Source organism: Zea mays, chromosome 8, assembly GCF_902167145.1.
Source record: "Zea mays cultivar B73 chromosome 8, Zm-B73-REFERENCE-NAM-5.0, whole genome shotgun sequence".
Lineage (NCBI taxonomy): Eukaryota > Viridiplantae > Streptophyta > Magnoliopsida > Poales > Poaceae > Zea > Zea mays.
This window is the reverse complement of record NC_050103.1, coordinates 166,140,829-166,157,751: the sequence shown is the minus strand read 5'-3', so window position 1 is coordinate 166,157,751 and position 16,923 is coordinate 166,140,829. Positions and strand designations below refer to the sequence as shown.

Here is a 16,923-nt window from a genome sequence, read left to right as displayed (position 1 = left end):
GAAATTAAATCGAAATACAATGAAACACAAATAAGTTAAATCTCTGCTCTCTCCTCATGCATAAAGTTTTACCCGAAGTAACCTGAAGAAATTCAACATTAATGCATGAAAGCCTTTTGGCACAGAAAACATCACAAATTGGGATTTTATTAGTAAGCAATAAGACCTTGTCAGATGAATAAATGCTAGAATCTCAGTCATACATTGCTCAACCAGATGTTGGCACATTGCTATTTGTCGCTGAACGGCATGAAGCGAACTTTGAGATAAATGGCTAGTACCTTAGCAACACGAAGTTGCGAGTACATCAAAAGGTAATTCTGAGAATTTTTTCACAACGTTGGTGTGAAAAAACATTGTGTGTTCTCGTCGAACCACTTTACTCGGCCTATCTAGGACCTCTATGCTTGTGTTGCATACATCTCTCAGAATTTAAATACTTATAGCCGCTGAATTGACTTAGGATAGTCCTTTGACTGGTATGGTATATACTATAAACCAAATGGTAAAGGTCGATTCTGAATGAACATATACCTGGAGTTTATGTAGCAGAACTATATTGGATTCCACCCTTTAACATGCTTATTGTAATCTATCTCTGATCTACCAGGAGTAAGAAGAGTAGAAAATAGCCATGGAATCCCATATTACCACTGAGCTTGAAGCAAAATTGGGCATTAATATGTCATTGGTTTGTAGTGTCGAAAATCCATAATTCTTGACCACTAAGCTATTGGTGATGTTAATTTGTGATAGAACTATGAAGATCTTGTGGAGACCAGATGCTTCCTTCATATGAGAGCAACACTATCTGTTGTTGAAGACGGATCCTAGGCGGATACCAGTCTTGTTTCGTTCTTGCCAAGCAGTTATCATCATTTGCTTCATCAAAAGCTAGTTATATGGTGATTTTCCTAGAAAAATGAATTCTTGGCCTTGTCTGTTCTATTCCAAAGCTTCTCTTTTTGCTGAACAAAGAAGAGATCGCAATAATGCTATATAGAACAATTTGGTATATAATATGAGGAGAAATGTTTGCCCTACTGGCAACACCACAAATAATTAACTATTGTTATTAGTTCTCTCTCAAAAGTATAATACCTAAAAATGTTGCATAAATCGATACCCAATTTCAGAGCGGTATGAGTAATTGGGTAAACCATGGGCAGTGTGATAAAAACGAGCTGGACTATACATCTCTGTGTATAAAAATCTTTGCTTGGCAGCATTGGCCTGATGCCATGCACTTTACTACCAATATAAGCACACATATTTTTCCTATGTGCCTCAAAGCACAATACAACCAGTGAATGTCCTTGTGAGCGCTAGACCCTGATGGTCATTTTACTTGTTGATCTGAAGTAAACTAATAGCTCCAAACGACGAATGGTATGCATGAGCCCCTGAAGGACCCTCATGGATAAAATAGTGTTGCGTATATCAGTCTAAATCTTAATGATTGACTATGCATTTGGTAGTAATAACAATAAGTTTGCAGAATTGTAACCATGAAGCAACTTGTTGTTGCGTGTCTCGCTGGATGTTGAGACTAACCCTTCATGTTGAAGGACAAATATGTAGTATTCATGCCACTACACTAATCTAAGTCCAAAGCTCACTGCATAAAACCCCTATCTGTAATGTGCGTAAGATTTCCCAAATAAATCACCACAATAGCATACAATGGCCACAACTGGATGATTGTGGTTGGGGATATTATCTGTATGCTTTTAGAACATCTCGGCATTAGGGGGAGATAAATGTCCATCTAGTGTAATGCCTCAATATTCTATTAAACGCACAAAAGCTAAACTGAACCTGTCGTTCGGTGTGTACTCCTGTGTATATGGAGTCTGCCAGAAATCGTTGAGGAGTAACCATATTGGTTTGAATGCTTCTACCTGATGTAGATGTGGATATACCCGGGATTAATATCGTATCCACATTTGACTTATTGGTATTTGATCTATTCTCGGGGACGCCTACGAATATGATCCATCAGCCTTAGTCAAAGCATATGTTCTGATTGTAGATTCACGTGGTGTGTGATAACTTTGCTTCGATTAATTCACCCTTGATGGTGATTTGCCTCACGAAGAGGTTCATCTTGATGATGAAATTCCTAGCAATGCGCGCAATATCATTGTGCTAGAAATACGGAACAATGAATCTTTCGTTTTGGGAAATGACGAAGATCATTATTAAATGTGGGAGACAAATATGACGACACCTATCTTGCCCCTCTAGATTGCAAATGGATCCAAAACAAAGTCCTAGGCATGAGTGCTTTAAGCTCTCTTATCGGGTCATTGATAAACGCAATCGAGGCTGAACCAATAATCGCAAAATGAAAGTCGCGAGCTTGAAGTTCGAACATTTATGGGCACTATTTAAATAATGTGTGGTGAATGCGATGGTTCAAGTGGTCTAGTGAGAGACCCATCCCACATATGTGTTGAATAAATACAGTTCTGCTATGTAATATATCTGGCAAATGGCATGAATTATAATATGCAGTTAATAGGATTCTGAAGATCCACCATGAGATCCTAGGAGGACTCATATCTTTGAATTGTAAATATGCAACATATAAATCTCATACCGAATAATACATTCCTGATGAATGAGCATTCTTATATATAGAGAGAATATCTCCTAGTTGAGATTATAGTTCCTTAATGGAACCTTTCTAGAAGAAATAAAGTATGTGTTAAACACCAAAGTTTGATAATCCCTATATAGGGATAAAGACCCATACAAACCCGAAAAGGAATAAGATGAGGTACCAAAGGACTTGAAGTTCACCGAATAAGCACATGTGCATTCCACGATCTTTACTCATGGTATTTTCCACTAGATGTGGAATTACGGTATCCTCTAAAGCCACGATGGCAAAAACCTATAAGGTTTAGGTGTTACTGGCAAAATATCCCCATTGTGCCAGAATGACAGACTATAACGATGTATCTGATCGATGAAAAATCCCTGATGGATTACGATCTTTGATGGACTTTTGTTACACCATCATAGATGTTGCGATGGATGAACGCCTGGAGCGATGTGTCATATTTAGAATATGTACTATTGCAACTATATTATCCCCTAAGTCCTATTGAAGGACATGTTATTTGCTTTGCACAACTATAAATTGTGGTGTAAGATAGAAAATGATAGCACCCCAACTTCATCCATTCTCGTTATTTCAGATGGACAATGAGACATATATCTTGAAGAATATGCTTGAGTTTTGAGGGATAACGACTTTGACAGATGTCATCGTCAGGGGGAGCGAATGCTTATATTGATCACAATCGTGAGACAATAAATGTCATATTCTATGCCCTAAAAGCGTGAGCTTGATGATCAATATGTGAACCTTTATGGAACTTTCTATCAAATATATAGATCCAGTCGATCGAACACCATCAGTCAAAGTGGCTTATTTATATTGATACGTGCACTTACCTCGTATATCCTAGAAGTGACTTCTAGAGGTAAAGTTCCTGAAATAGTCATTGCAAGGATATGCAATCTGTTTGCTAAATCTTTATGTGCATATACTTTTAGAAGAAGATGTTTTGCCTTATTGATACGGTTTTGCAAGGATCAGGGGGGGCACATTTCTAAAGTTAGCCCTTGTAGAAGATTCGATAGAATCTAGATCTCAAAGGATCGAAATCTGTCCCGATGACAGTTGTTGTACTCTTTTTCCCTTGGTGAGTTTTCTTGAAGTTTCTCACATGAGGTTTTTAATGAGGCAACAAAGTGCAAATGCAATTTGTATCACCATGCACTCTTTCTCCATATTTTTCCCACTGGGTTTTTCGGAGTTTTAACGAGGCATGTGTTGGTCGCGGTATTCGCCCAAGGGGGAGTGTTAAGTAACCCTAGTTAGGGTTATGTGGGCAAATACCGGCTTTGCCCCTGAGGGGTCTCACATCTCTATATAAGGAACCTGTACACCTCCTCATAATACAGAGAAGAGAAAGAGGTCAGAGGCCTAACCCTACATCGTGTCTATTGTGTTTCCTCTGTCATACTAATGGGAAGAGAGACGGGTACTCTACAACTTCTTGCGTCTCTACTGCTGACGGGAGGGAATGGAGCGGATCTGGTGATCCGTGGTGACGTAGTTGTTAACAGTTCGAACCCACACGAGCGATAGGGATAGAGACTGCCGAATCCCATAACAGCTAGTACTAATCCAACACGAAAACCTTTGCAACGTGCAAAATTGCTAACAGAGATTACTTGACTTTTCACCCTAGGAAGGTCGGCACGACAATAGTTAGGATGGCTGCAACTGGATACGAAGGCCGACATCTGTCAGTATTGAGGATAAATGACAATGTTTTGGCGGTATGATGACGTGTGTTGTAAAGTTGGAGGCCAATCAAGGGCGTGAGGATATATTGAGCGTCATTAGTCTGTTCGTCTGGCTTTAATCTGTACCGACTTCTAATGTTTATATAATGTTTTTGTCTCTATATATTACAGTTGCGGCAGTTCAAACAACTAGCTTTAATTTAAAGCGGACAACCTAGTTGGACACCACGAAAATAACAGAAAACTACTTCCGAACACTTCTATCTTTTCATCTGGTTCATTTTTTCATGCCATTCTTCCCAAACCTTGTTCTGAGTTCTTCTATCATGGTCCGTAATATTCCGGCTATCACACGATATATTAAAAATTGGTATCAGATTCTCACAGTTGTCGCTAGTGCCTATTTGGTGGTGATCCCTCACGAGCGTCTTCGCGTGGTTCCATCAGGTTTTGCGTCATGGCTCTGGCTCATCCCGCCGTACAGGCTCGCCAGATCATGGCGACAATGGAATATGGTGGTCGTAGGCAGTGGATTTCCAAAATGGATTTTCCATATTTTGAGCCTAATCAATTGCTCACTTGCTCTGCCTGTTACTGCAACCTTCTCCCCATCAACACCAGTAGCAACATAAGGTAGACAATCCAGCTTCTTGCCCTTGAGCCCAAGGGGATCAAACACGACAGGGTAAAACCAATGGGTGAGACCAGGCACCAGATTTCTCAGCCAGCCGAGTAGCCAATGCAAAGCCAACAATGACACTGCGAGTTGATGGTGCACCTCACGGGCGCTCATCCTCAGCTCCAAAGGCATCTGGGAACTGGAGCAAAGGAGTGAGTAGCGAGTGTAGCAGCATGGCATTGGACGAATGCAGCATCCCCCCCGAAGTGCACTTGAATGTGCGCTGCAATCGCCGGCGCCCACTGGAGCATAGCCGACGCGACCTTGGCAAGAATGACCATCATCTCCATGGCCGCTGCGGGTGTGAGCACCTATGAACGGTCTAGAAGTAGAGCGAGCACCTTCCTTATGTCTCTGACGTTTCGATGGTGGCGCCATGGACGCCGGGAGGCAAGAGCAGGTGAGGAGGTATGATGAAGGGGATGGGCGGGCATGCTACCACCAGGATGGAAACACTAGAGGCGAGCCTCCTGAGGCACACGGCATGGCGTGCGCCGGAGGCGAGCAGGAGGAGGTAGGATTGCCTGGCCGGCGAGCGCGGAGAGGTGCCCGAGGACCTCGGCAAGGAGACCCGGTAGCGCGGCGTCGAGGGTGCGCAGGGCGTCACAAGCGAGCGCGCACGACGTAGTCGAACGTGTGGTTGGGGCGGTTGGCGGTGACGAGGAGCACGTCGACGAGGCAGCGAGGTGCAGGCCCTCGTGGTCCCTGGAGATGGGCGCGGTGAGGGCGGAGGCGAAGGCGGAAACGACGGTGATGAGGTGGTCGCGGAGCGGGTGGTCCGACAGGAAGGAGAGGAGGGAGACGAGGAGGGCACGTACCTGAGTTAGACGGGGCCTGAGACAGCTTCGCCATGGCTGTTGTGGGTGACATCTGCCTCGGATCGGGCGACGGTGGCAAACCTTAGATGGAGGAGAAGAGGGGAGCGAAGGCAGACAGAGAGGGCAGGTAGCGGCAGTAGCAGGAGGCGGTTCTCTCGAGTCTCGAGTGGTCTTGTGAGTAGGACATGGGGAAGAGACACTCGACGCACTTGACGCACGGGGACCCACCCGTCGGAGACAGTAGAGGCAGAACCAAGAGAGACAGAACCAGGGGAGGCATGCTATCCTTATAGCCTTAATAAGTAGTAGAGATTTCTATCTTCTTTTCAATACATATCGTATCATATTATTTGCTTAATTTTTTATTAAAATAAATTTTAGTTTATGGTAAAGATCGTTGCTCGGAATATAGTATACTTAGCTGAATATAGTCGTTAGCGCATGCCGTGGTCATCCATCCGTGTAACTTTGTCGCTACGGAGAAAACAAACCCGCTCCTAGTTAGCACCAAATAATCAACCTGGCCAGTGACAGGGACAACCACGTCTCCTGCTGTTAATAAATTACCCCAGCGGCCCAGGCCCATGTCTTCAACACTCACCACCGGCCGGCGGAAAATATCATCTGCTTGCTTCCATTCCCAGCCACCCACTTCCCACCGGCTCAAACATTCCCACGTAACGTAATCTCTGGCCGCAATAAATACCTTCCCCGTAATTATCTCCGACGAGGGGGCGCCGAGCCGAGCTGAGTTGAGCACGACGAACCCCGGACACCCCCCTCCCCACGCCCGGCCATGGAGGACTGGCTCTTCTACTCCCTCACCACTCTCCTCTGCCTCCTCTGCTCGCTCATTCTGCGGGCGCGCACACCAGGCAAGAAGGCCCGGAATGCCGACTCCTCCTCCCCGCTCCCTCCCCTGCCCCCGGGCCCGACGCCGCTGCCGGTGCTGGGCCCGCTGCTCTTCCTCGCGCGCCGCGACTTCGACATCGAGCCCGTCCTCCGCCGCATCGCGCGGGACCACGGCAAGGTCTTCACGTTCGCGCCGCTGGGGCGGGCGCGCCCGGGCATCTTCGTGGCCGACCGCGGCGCGGCGCACCGCGCGCTCGTGCAGCGCGGCGCCGCGTTCGCCTCCCGCCCGCCCTCCACGGCCTCCAGCGCCGTGCTCACCAGCGGCGGCCGCAACGTCAGCTCCTCCCCCTACGGCGCCACGTGGCGGGCGCTGCGCCGGAACCTCGCCTCCGGGGTGCTCAACCCGGCGCGGCTCCGGGCCTTCTCCCCCGCGCGCCGGTGGGTGCTCGGCGTCCTCGCCCGCCGCGTCCGCGCCGACGGCCGCCACGGGGAGGCTCCCGTCGCCGTCATGGAGCCGTTCCAGTACGCCATGTTCTGCCTCCTCGTCCACATGTGCTTCGGTGGCGACCGCCTCGGGGACGACGCGCGCGTCCGGGACATCGAGGCCACGCAGCGGGAGCTCCTCGGCAGCTTCCTCAGCTTCCAGGTCTTCTCCTTCCTCCCGTGGGTGACCAAGCTCGTGTTCCGCCGACGCTGGGAGAAGCTCGTCTCGCTGCGGCGTCGGCAGGAGGAGCTCTTCGTCCCGCTGATACAGGCCAGGCGGGAGGCCGGCGGCGACGGGGACAGCTACGTCGACTCCCTGGTGAAGCTGACCATTCCCGAGGACGGCGGGAGGCCGCTGACGGACGGCGAGATCGTGAGCCTCTGCTCCGAGTTCCTCAGCGCCGGCACCGACACGACGGCCACCGCGCTGCAGTGGATCCTGGCGAACCTGGTGAAGAACCCGGCGATGCAGGACAGGCTCCGGGACGAGGTGTCCAGCGCCGGCGCCGGCGCCGACGGCGAGGTGCTGGAGGAGGAGCTGCAGGCGATGCCGTACCTCAAGGCCGTGGTGCTGGAGGCGCTCCGGCGCCACCCGCCGGGCCACTACGTGCTCCCGCACGCCGTGCACGAGGACACGACGCTGGACGGGTACCGCGTGCCCGCCGGCGCGCCCGTCAACTTCGCGGTGGGGGACATCGGGATGGACGAGGAGGTGTGGAGGGCCCCCGCGGAGTTCCGGCCGGAGCGGTTCCTGCCCGGCGGCGAGGGGGACGACGTGGACCTCACCGGCAGCAAGGAGATCAAGATGATGCCGTTCGGCGCCGGGCGCCGGGTCTGCCCCGGCATGGCGCTGGCGCTGCTGCACCTCGAGTACTTCGTGGCCAACCTCGTGAGGGAGTTCGACTGGCGCCAGGCCGACGGCGAGGAGGTGGACCTCACCGAGAAGCTCGAGTTCACCGTCGTCATGAAGCGGCCGCTCAGGGCCAGGGCCGTGCCGCTGCGGCCGCCGCCGCCCGCCGTCGCAGCTGCTTGATCGAGCGAGGCTTGCCTTCTGAGTAGTGGCATCGTGGCTGCTTCTCGTTGTTCTGTTACTATATTTATATAACCAAATATTAGGTATAATGATAGGAAAGTATTCGGACTGTACATTATGCTGCGACCAATAACAATGCATACGTTGTGCTCTCGTACGGTACACCCCGCGATCCCATCCCAACAATTGCGTGCATGCACACCATGCAAGTGCAAAGGAATCCTTTCATATCCAAATCCAAGGCACCATGCATCTGTGTTGCACACTTGCACTTGTACGTACCTCTAGGCGACATGATGCGTCATGCATCTTGGTCTGTGTTGGTTGGGCAGGCAGCTATGTATATAGCTCGTGCCCATTGAGGGCAACGCTATGTTTGGACGTAGACATTGAGAGCCATGGTATTGAAATTGATCTAATATCAAATCTACCTAGATCTAGATATTGGAATGGACCTCAATTCAATGCTAGCGTTTGGATGGCAGGTGAAATTGAACCTAAAAATTAAGGAGTAATTCATTTCTCTATCCTGTTTGGCATTTGGTGACTAGCCGAAGCATCGCAGGCGTGGAAGAGAGCTTGAAAAGGATTCTGTGCAAATGAGAGGAGTGACCGTCGGTATTGATGGAAAGAAGCTATGTGTGCTGTAATTCCATCTCGGTATTTTCCATCGTCGAATTCTAGCGTCAACCAAACACTGGTATTCGTCTAGACAAATGCTAATTCTGAACTTCATGCTGCAATACTAACATCCAAAGATAGTCCTTTTTAATGCACACAGATGGCAGTAATGTATAACTAACACATAGCTCATGTTAACACTATAATCCTAAGAAGAGAAGGAAAAAGGGTTACAACGACGAGAGTGAGGGAGAGAGGGCAACGGGAACACGAAGGAGGTGAAAGGAACATTGACGGCCTGGTGCACCGAGCCGATTACGCAAAGGCTACGTAACTCAGTGGCCTCAGTCTCATGCACGAACCAGGGTCCCTGTGACTCTGTGAGAAGCCTGCCCTCGAGTTTTGTGACCGTTGGTGCACGGACCAGGGTCCGTGTGCACCGAACCATTTGGGTCCAACAGCTACTTCGGCTTCAACGTTAGGGATGACAGCGGGTCGAGTTGTGTTCGCGTATGATAATACCCGACCCGATATTATACCCGACCCTTATACAAATATTCATACCCACCAAATCAATTGGGTAAGAAAATGGACCCGTACCCACCGAGTATCCGTCGGGTATCGGGTATCCGGTGGATTGCTATTTCATCGGTGCAGGGACATCCATCTGGAACTCCAGCGGCGAGCGTCCAGATGACTGCTGTCCGCAAACTCCACCCTCGCCGCTCGGATAGCTTCCTGCAGCGCGCAGTGGACGGACGAGGCAAGGACCAAGGCAGGTTCACCGGAAGCTGTGGCAGAAACACAGCACAGACTGATGATCGGTATCTACCTACCAAGCCCCGCCTGTTTCAACCTGCACTGCAGTGGGGAAAGAAACTACCTTTTGAAGAGAGCACGTGGTTCTTGTGGTATCCGGTGTTCAGCACCTCGGCGTTGAACTGCTTCGGGATGATGTCCACGCTTGGGATCTTGTAGTCCCACGTGCTGTTGCTGATCATCAGGCCGTCGTTGTTCGTGGTGTACTCTTCGTATACGCTGCAGGCGCGCAGCATGGGGGCGCAGGCGCAGGCCGCGCAGCTCAGGGCGGGAGCGGGGCAGCGCCGCAGTGGGTTGGGTGGGGCTGGGTGGCGGGTGGCGGCTGCCGAGTGCCGGCCGGGCGCAGGGCGCTGGCGGGTGGCGGCCTGGCGGGGTGGGTGGCCGGGAAGGGAACTTAGGGTTAGCCGGTTCACTGCTTTGGGCTTTTTTTCTTTGCTTCATGGGCCAAAAACATAACATGTAAAATTGTGAATTAATAGTTCGGGTATCCAGTGGATATGGGTAAAATATATTATCCGTACCCTACCCGATATATTTTGGGTACCCGACCCGATAGGATCCACGGTTGAGTTTTCCAACTCATATCCATGTCCACCGGGTAGGAAACCCGTGGGTATGCATACCCACGGGTCCAATTGCCATCCCTATTCAACGTTCAACTCCAATGTCTAGACGTGGTCCAGTGTGCATCGAACCAGTCTGGTGCCAACCCAGAATGGTAAGTATCTGCTAGGTGGAGATGGCAATGAAGTCCCAATCTCCGATTCCTCGAGGGGAATTCTTCCATTAGGGAATTCTCCAGCGGGGATGTAAACTAAAAAAAATCTCACCCGACGGGTTAACAGGGACAGAGAATTCCCCTTCCCCGCGGGGACCCGTTAAACTTAAATGTGACGATGTTTTATGTAATAGCTAAAGTTAAAAATAAATAATTACCTTATCAAAAGATCATTCATTGTACAAATGTGTTTATTTTAATATACACATAATGATTTCGTAGCTGGCAATGTGTATAAGTGACAATGCTTTACATTAATAACATATGAAGTATGTCCTAATTATAATTTAAGCGGTGACGGGGATCTCCGACGGAGATTTATCCCTGGGGGAGCGGGTATGGGGAAGAAATGTCCCTGCAAGCGTTCGTGATAGGGAGCTAAAACCCATGGGGAAATCCTTGTTGTCGTCCCTACTGCTAGGATCTCGGTGATAATGTGACTGTTGAAGGTCCGGTGGTGCACTCGAGAAGGCAGAATCTACCCAGCGGCTAGATTGGCTATGGGGATATATAAATAGACCCAACAGAAGCAAACAAGCCTCCACAAGTGCATACACATAACCTAGCAAGTGTTAAGCCTTCTCTAGTGCATCTCTGAGTGAGATCAAGTGATCATTCCGAGATCAAGTGATCATTCCAAACTCGAACCCATTTTCTACCAAAACCCTTTTGAGAACATGGAAAACCGTCTTTTAAACTTAAAATTACAAACCGTTGAGGATTGGCGGTTTTTAGGCAGTTTTCGCCGGTTTCTCGTTCTTGAGAATGAGTGGGTAATGAGTCTTAGGGTGTGTTTGGTTGTGCTGTGGCTGTGAAACAAAGCTGCTGTGAGCTGTAAGCTGTGAAAAAGCTGCTGTAAAATATTAGCTGTGAAAAAAGCAGAAAGCCGTTTGGTTCGAACAACTGTGAAATTGTAGGTTTGGTACAAAATGTGTGTAATGACCCTACATTGTAGGAGACACATAAATAAACTGATGATTCAGAATATCCTACTTCAACATAACTATCTCCCTCTCGCAGTACTCAAAGCATCAGCTATCTTAATGCGAATGGTATTCATTGTATTCTCATTTTCTCCCTCTGGATTGTCATCTCCTTGTGCTTGTGACGTGAAACTCTGTTGTACCAAGTACTCCTCATCAGCATCACATCTATCAAACAACTTATCTTCTGAATTGCTGTCACGAATAAAATTATGCAACGCCATGCAAGCTATTATTATATGTTTCTGTGTACGTGTAGAAAAACTTGGAATGCCTTTCAAAATACGCCACTTCTGCTTCAAGACTCCAAAAGCCCTCTCAATAACATTTCGAAGAGATGAATGTAAGAAATTGAATATCTCATACTTCCCTTGAGGAGGACATCCATTACGAAGTCGAAATTCTAGTATATGGTATGTGCTTCCTTTGAAAGGGGCTAGATATCCTTGTCGATTTGGATAACCAGAGTCGACGAGATAATACTTACCTATATCAAAAAAATTAGCAAAACAAAAAATCCATATAAATATTGAATGAAACAAAACATATATACCTTTTGGAGGCACCGGAAATGAAGGGAAATTTGCTAAAGCATGATTCAGGATCCGTGTGTCATGTGCAGAACCCGGCCACCCAGCAACGACAAAGATAAATCTAATGTCAAAATCACAAATTGCTAACACATTCTGAGATGTATACCCATGTCGACATGTATAGTTAAGCACTTCAGCTGCTGGCACTGTGACAGGAACATGTGAACCGTCAATAGCTCCGATAGCTCCTTGGAAATACGGCCAGAAACGTTCCTCTTTGATTCTATCATGCTCAGTTTTGAAAGTAGGATCTCTTGGTTTAATATTATCTTTCGATAACTTGCGCAAACATTTTAGTACTTCATGAAATTTGGTGTGCACTGTCCATAGTGATCGGGTAAAACGATTTTCAGCTTGTGAAAATGATTGTGGTCCTCCAACGATCCACAAAAACATTGCTAGTGACTCCATTGATGATACATTATTAGTTGATGTTAAGTCGTAACTAGAGACGAGCAAGTCATGTAGTGCCATGAAAACATCTGTGCTCATGCGAAACATCTTATAAAAGTACCTTGGACGACCCATGCAATTCGTAACCCATTGTATTCCAGTTTCTGGGGTTTCCCTGTACTCTCCTTTGTGCAAGTATCTCTGATTGTACTCTTCACCCATTTCACCAATAACAGCTGCTTGCTGGGACAGTTCAGCAAGATACAATAGACCCTTGTTTGCTTGTTTGGCCAAAGTTGTCATGTTGTCAGCCATCTACACAATATATTAATATATTAATATTTATAACAAAAATTGAATAGCAAATGAATAGGTAGACAACAAACAAAATTGTACACAACAAAGCAAACTGTGCACAGAAAACAAAGATTATGGACACAATATCATCATTCCAAATGGTGCTTACATAGCAAGCAAACAAATAGTTCTCACAACACATTAATATAAATAAATAATTCAAAATCTTCTACATGTGCCTCATCATTTCCTTTGCATGCTCCCTCTCAAGTAAGTCAAACCTTCCTTCATTTGTTTCCAGCATGCAGAAGACCTCTCTAAATTCAGGCTTCACAATCAAAAATGTAGTTGTGTGCATTAGAGCTATTTTCTCTTTAACCCCACAATCTTTCACCATCTTCATAGTCTCTGCAATGCTAGGCACTTGGCTTGTTGGATGTGTTGATGATGCTTCAACACTTGTGGATATCTTCTCTGCTGTTGTTTCTATCTTCAAACATGTGTTCTTATATAGTCGAAAGAATGGACTCTTCTCTTCCTTCTCCTCAGCAGCAGTACATGAGGCCTTGCGTTTCCTTTTCACTGGTTTGGATCTTTTCGAAACAACCACTTTGACTTCATCATTTTCTGGAGTTCTTTCTATCTCTAGCACATCATCACTTGAGTCATCAGATGAAATATCTCCAGGACATGATGCACTTGTCCCGCTAACATGTATTTTATCAAACAACATATGTAGATCATCAAGATGTTTTGGTCCTTGTTTTCTGAACCTAACATGGTTGCATTTGATACCTTTATCCGGATTGTTACATCTCTGCAATTAAATGAACAAAGATACCAAGTCAGTCCATATAGAAGAATGCAAAATGATAAATTAAAAAGGACATGATATTATTCTTACTGCTAGGTGTTCATCCCACCAATCTTTGGAGCAGTCAACAGTTTGTTTTGCCTCATTCCATCCAAGACCAGTGGTCGCATTCTTGAACTCCATGAACCATGTATACTCCTTTTTCATGTTGTCCAACTTATTCTTCAATTGTTTCTTTGTTAGCTTTAGGCCTGTTTTTTCTTCATACTTTGTAACCAAATTTTTCCAACCTGTCCTAGTGAAAACTCCCATGGGCTTATTGTCATCTTCTATCTCTTTTTTGCAGATATTAATGAGATATGTAACATTTGCATATCTCATTAATAGTGTCCTCAAACAATCTTGGTCCAGTGTCAAATACCCTACTAGATTATAATGTGTTCAACAAATGACGTAATAGTGTCTGTTTTTTCTTTAAAAAAGAAAGTTACACTATTAATGTTTGAAACAACAACATATGGGTTTGATATTTCTCTGAATATGACATGGCTTAGAACAATTCAGATGACAGCTTCATGGATGCAGAAAATTAGCAATTAATTACTCTTAGTGGTTGCATCCATATAGGCTATATAAATATATTCTGGTACAATCATCATAAAAAACCTAGAACACAGGGGGGAGACGCCCCTGGGTTTTTCCTTAATAAGCTGTACCAGGATTCATATGTAGACTGCAAAGCAAGACAATGCCCCTCCCCACCACCACCCCCCACACAAACATCAAACTGCTCTAATTGCTATAAATGGCTGAGAAGCTGGTTGTCACAACCATCATAAATAACAGATAGCTAATGATGAGCTTTACAGGCCACAAATCAATTAATTGAGCTCAAATCTCCCATTCATCTACCAAGCTTAGAGCTAGAGAATAACGAGTTCCTATTTATCTTTTTGCTGCACCATATTCCATGATTTCTTATAGTGACGGTTTCTGCTATGCGTCCAATATTTTCAATTGAATCCATTTCGAATCTTAACAGAATAAGTGCTAGCTAATAATGGAGGCACACTTCCTTTTTCCAGGCACCAAACAATGAAGGCAACGAACAAGCAAATCTAAAGCTGATTCCCATTAAAGCCCTTTGTTCCTCCTTGTGACACATAGGCATAGAGACTAATTTGCTAGGGGACAGAACGTGATGCTATCTAAAAATCAGCAAGCAGCCATGCACATGAGGTCCAGAGGAAACCTATGAAGTCAAGAACCGACGGCTGGGGAGGACACGGCCGCCTGACGCCTGGGGAGGAACAGGAGGCGTGGCTGCCTGGGGACGAACACGAGCCGCGGCCGCCTGGCGCCTGGGGAGGAAGACGAGCGGCGTCTTGGGAGTCCCGACCGCCGACTGGGTAGCCGCTGGGGAGCCGCCTGTAGAGGACCGGCCGCCGTCTAGGGAGCAGCTCGGGAGGATACGGCCGCCGCCGCCACAATTCCACGCCTAATCTGATTTCTTTCAAAGCAGCGAATCGGTACGTTTATAATGGCATTGCGGGTAATTTTGTGGATAAGTTCGCCCCCACAGCCAAAAAAAGCACGTCAAGGGCTGCTGTGACAATTGAACCAGAGAAAAGCTACTTTTTTGGAAGTACGTTAGTAAAAGTTTATCCCTTTGGTTGGTATTTGGACTTTCCTAAAAGTAAAAGTAAGTTTGGAAGCCCAACCAAAGGCACCCTTAAATGGGATAGTGAACCCTGGTCATAACACATATTTTTATTAGGTAATTATACTAGAAATAGATTAATTTTGCAGTTAAAAGCACCAATTAATTTTCTCGTTCACAAGACTGCCTCCTCGTGTGGCCGTGTTGGGGATCCCCCGCCCCCTGCCCGTTGGCACTGGGGAGGGCACCGAAGGGTGCGCTGTTGAGGATGTAAACACAAGGCTTATTTGGGAGCCAGAAGAATGAATGTAAATGGAAGAGCTAAAATACTTTTGCTATTCAAAACTAAATAATAAGGAGGTTTTAATCACTATAATCCCCTTCATTTTCCTTTCTTCCCAAACATACCCTTTTCCTTTGTTCCCAAACATACCCTGAATTCGGCGTGGGGAGCCTCTCGGGGTATCGTTTAGAGGCCGTCTTACCGCAACGCAACAGAGGTGCCGGCCGGACGGCCGGCATCCATGGTCCATGCCGGCTGTGTGATTTGCAGTTGGAGTTGGAAGACACGCCACCGTGCGGTTTATTTGCACCCCGTAGATACTCACAAGGCACGTTAAGACAAGGCGAAGGTACCAGGCATCTCTGTTCATCCTGTGATGGAGAATCCACTGCACAGTGCCGGGCGTTCACGAACTTGCTAGTCTAGTACAGTGTATATATATTCCGCGACTGCGACTACAATGGGCGACAGATCGTGTGCAATCGAGAGCGAGCTACCTCCATGGCGGCGGCGGCGGGCATCCGGAGCAGGGAGGAACGGTGGAGCCTCGCCGGTAAGACGGCGCTCGTCACCGGAGGAAGCAAGGGGATCGGGTAGGCCGTACGCATTCTCGCTGGGCTGCTTATGCTTACTGAATCCTGAATCCTGAGCGACACATGAACATGACACGAATAGGCGCGCGATCGTGGAGGAGCTCGCGGGGTTCGGGGTGCGCGTGCACACGTGCGCCCGCACCGCGGCCGACCTGGACGAGCGCCTGCGCGCGTGGGCCGCGGACGCCCGCCTGCCGGGCCGCGTCACGGCGTCCGTGTGCGACGTGTCGGCGCGGGGCGACCGGGAGGCGCTGGTGGCGGCGGCGCGGGCGGAGCTGGGGCCCAGGCTGGACATCCTCGTCAACAACGCCGGGCAGAGCACGTTCCGCGCGGCCACGGAGACGGCGGCCGGCGACTACGCGCGCCTCATGGCCACCAACCTCGAGTCCTGCTTCCACCTCGCGCAGCTGGCGCACCCGCTGCTCCTCGCCGCGGGCGCGGGCGCGGGCGCGGGCGCCGCGGTGGTGAACGTGTCCTCCATCGCGGGGCTCGTCGCGTACCCGGCGCTGGCGGCGTACTCGGCGACCAAGGGCGGGCTGAACCAGCTCACGCGCAGCCTGGCCGCCGAGTGGGCCGGCGACGGCGTGCGCGTCAACTGCGTCGCGCCGGGCGGCGTCCAGACGGACATGTTCAGCAGCGTCGCGCTGGAGATGGACCCGGACCCGGAGACGTCGCTGAGGATGATGGAGGCGGAGCTGGCGCGGGTGCCGTTGCGCCGATTCGGCGAGACCGAGGAGATCGCGTCCCTCGTCGCCTTCCTCTGCATGCCCGCCTCGTCCTACATCACCGGGCAGGTCATCTGCGCCGACGGTGGCCGCACCATTGCTGCCTAGGCCTTCGCGCTATGCATGCTACACTGAGTACCTGTACTGAACGTGTACGTGCCGACGACTCCACA

At 48.3% G+C, this 16,923-nt stretch overlaps 4 protein-coding genes and 1 pseudogene across 6 annotated transcripts; 2 read left to right on the top strand and 3 right to left on the bottom strand.

Moving 5' to 3' along the window:
• Nucleotides 1-4,437: 4,437 nt before the first annotated feature.
• Nucleotides 4,438-5,960, bottom strand: LOC100274545 (uncharacterized). Its single transcript, NM_001148901.1, has one exon. The coding sequence runs from the start codon at nt 5,381-5,383 to the stop codon at nt 4,745-4,747; it is 639 nt and encodes a 212-aa protein (NP_001142373.1). The 5' UTR covers nt 5,384-5,960; the 3' UTR covers nt 4,438-4,744.
• A 600-nt stretch (nt 5,961-6,560) lies between these two features.
• LOC103636322 (cytochrome P450 89A2-like) lies at nt 6,561-8,400 on the top strand. The gene has a single exon (NM_001323035.1). The coding sequence runs from the start codon at nt 6,620-6,622 to the stop codon at nt 8,189-8,191; it is 1,572 nt and encodes a 523-aa protein (NP_001309964.1). The 5' UTR covers nt 6,561-6,619; the 3' UTR covers nt 8,192-8,400.
• A 1,052-nt stretch (nt 8,401-9,452) lies between these two features.
• LOC103637464 (putative aldehyde oxidase-like protein) lies at nt 9,453-9,850 on the bottom strand (annotated as a pseudogene).
• A 1,401-nt stretch (nt 9,851-11,251) lies between these two features.
• On the bottom strand, nt 11,252-15,034 carry LOC100279163 (uncharacterized). Of its 3 annotated transcripts, none has more exons than XM_035961408.1 (3): nt 13,580-15,034; nt 11,946-13,492; nt 11,252-11,879 (listed from the first exon to the last, which is right to left on the bottom strand). In XM_035961408.1, exons 2-3 carry the CDS (start codon nt 12,691-12,693, stop codon nt 11,413-11,415), a joined length of 1,215 nt encoding a protein of 404 aa, XP_035817301.1. In that variant the 5' UTR covers nt 12,694-13,492; nt 13,580-15,034; the 3' UTR covers nt 11,252-11,412. The 3 variants fall into 3 exon arrangements, with proteins under 3 accessions (XP_035817301.1, XP_035817302.1, NP_001145665.1); XM_035961409.1 differs by having other exon boundaries at nt 11,946-12,693; nt 14,742-15,004; NM_001152193.1 differs by lacking the exon at nt 11,252-11,879 and having other exon boundaries at nt 12,825-13,492; nt 13,580-13,911; nt 14,742-14,994.
• A 728-nt stretch (nt 15,035-15,762) lies between these two features.
• LOC100284821 (tropinone reductase 2) lies at nt 15,763-16,919 on the top strand. The gene is made up of 2 exons (NM_001157716.2): nt 15,763-16,025; nt 16,108-16,919. The coding sequence occupies exons 1-2, from the start codon at nt 15,934-15,936 to the stop codon at nt 16,856-16,858; spliced, it is 843 nt and encodes a 280-aa protein (NP_001151188.2). The 5' UTR covers nt 15,763-15,933; the 3' UTR covers nt 16,859-16,919.
• The last annotated feature ends 4 nt before the right edge of the window (nt 16,920-16,923 follow it).

Excerpts from the sequence above, each read along its gene's own strand:
- LOC100274545 (NM_001148901.1), bottom strand. The coding sequence starts at position 5,383 with ATGGCGCCACCATCGAAACGTCAGAGACATAAGGAAGGTGCTCGCTCT.
- LOC103636322 (NM_001323035.1), top strand. The coding sequence starts at position 6,620 with ATGGAGGACTGGCTCTTCTACTCCCTCACCACTCTCCTCTGCCTCCTC.
- LOC100279163 (XM_035961408.1), bottom strand. The coding sequence starts at position 12,693 with ATGGCTGACAACATGACAACTTTGGCCAAACAAGCAAACAAGGGTCTA. Across the intron at positions 11,880-11,945 it reads ATTTCCGGTGCCTCCAAAAG|GTAAGTATTATCTCGTCGAC; the intron begins GTATATATGTTT and ends TTTTTGATATAG.
- LOC100284821 (NM_001157716.2), top strand. The coding sequence starts at position 15,934 with ATGGCGGCGGCGGCGGGCATCCGGAGCAGGGAGGAACGGTGGAGCCTC. Across the intron at positions 16,026-16,107 it reads GGAGGAAGCAAGGGGATCGG|GCGCGCGATCGTGGAGGAGC; the intron begins GTAGGCCGTACG and ends TGACACGAATAG.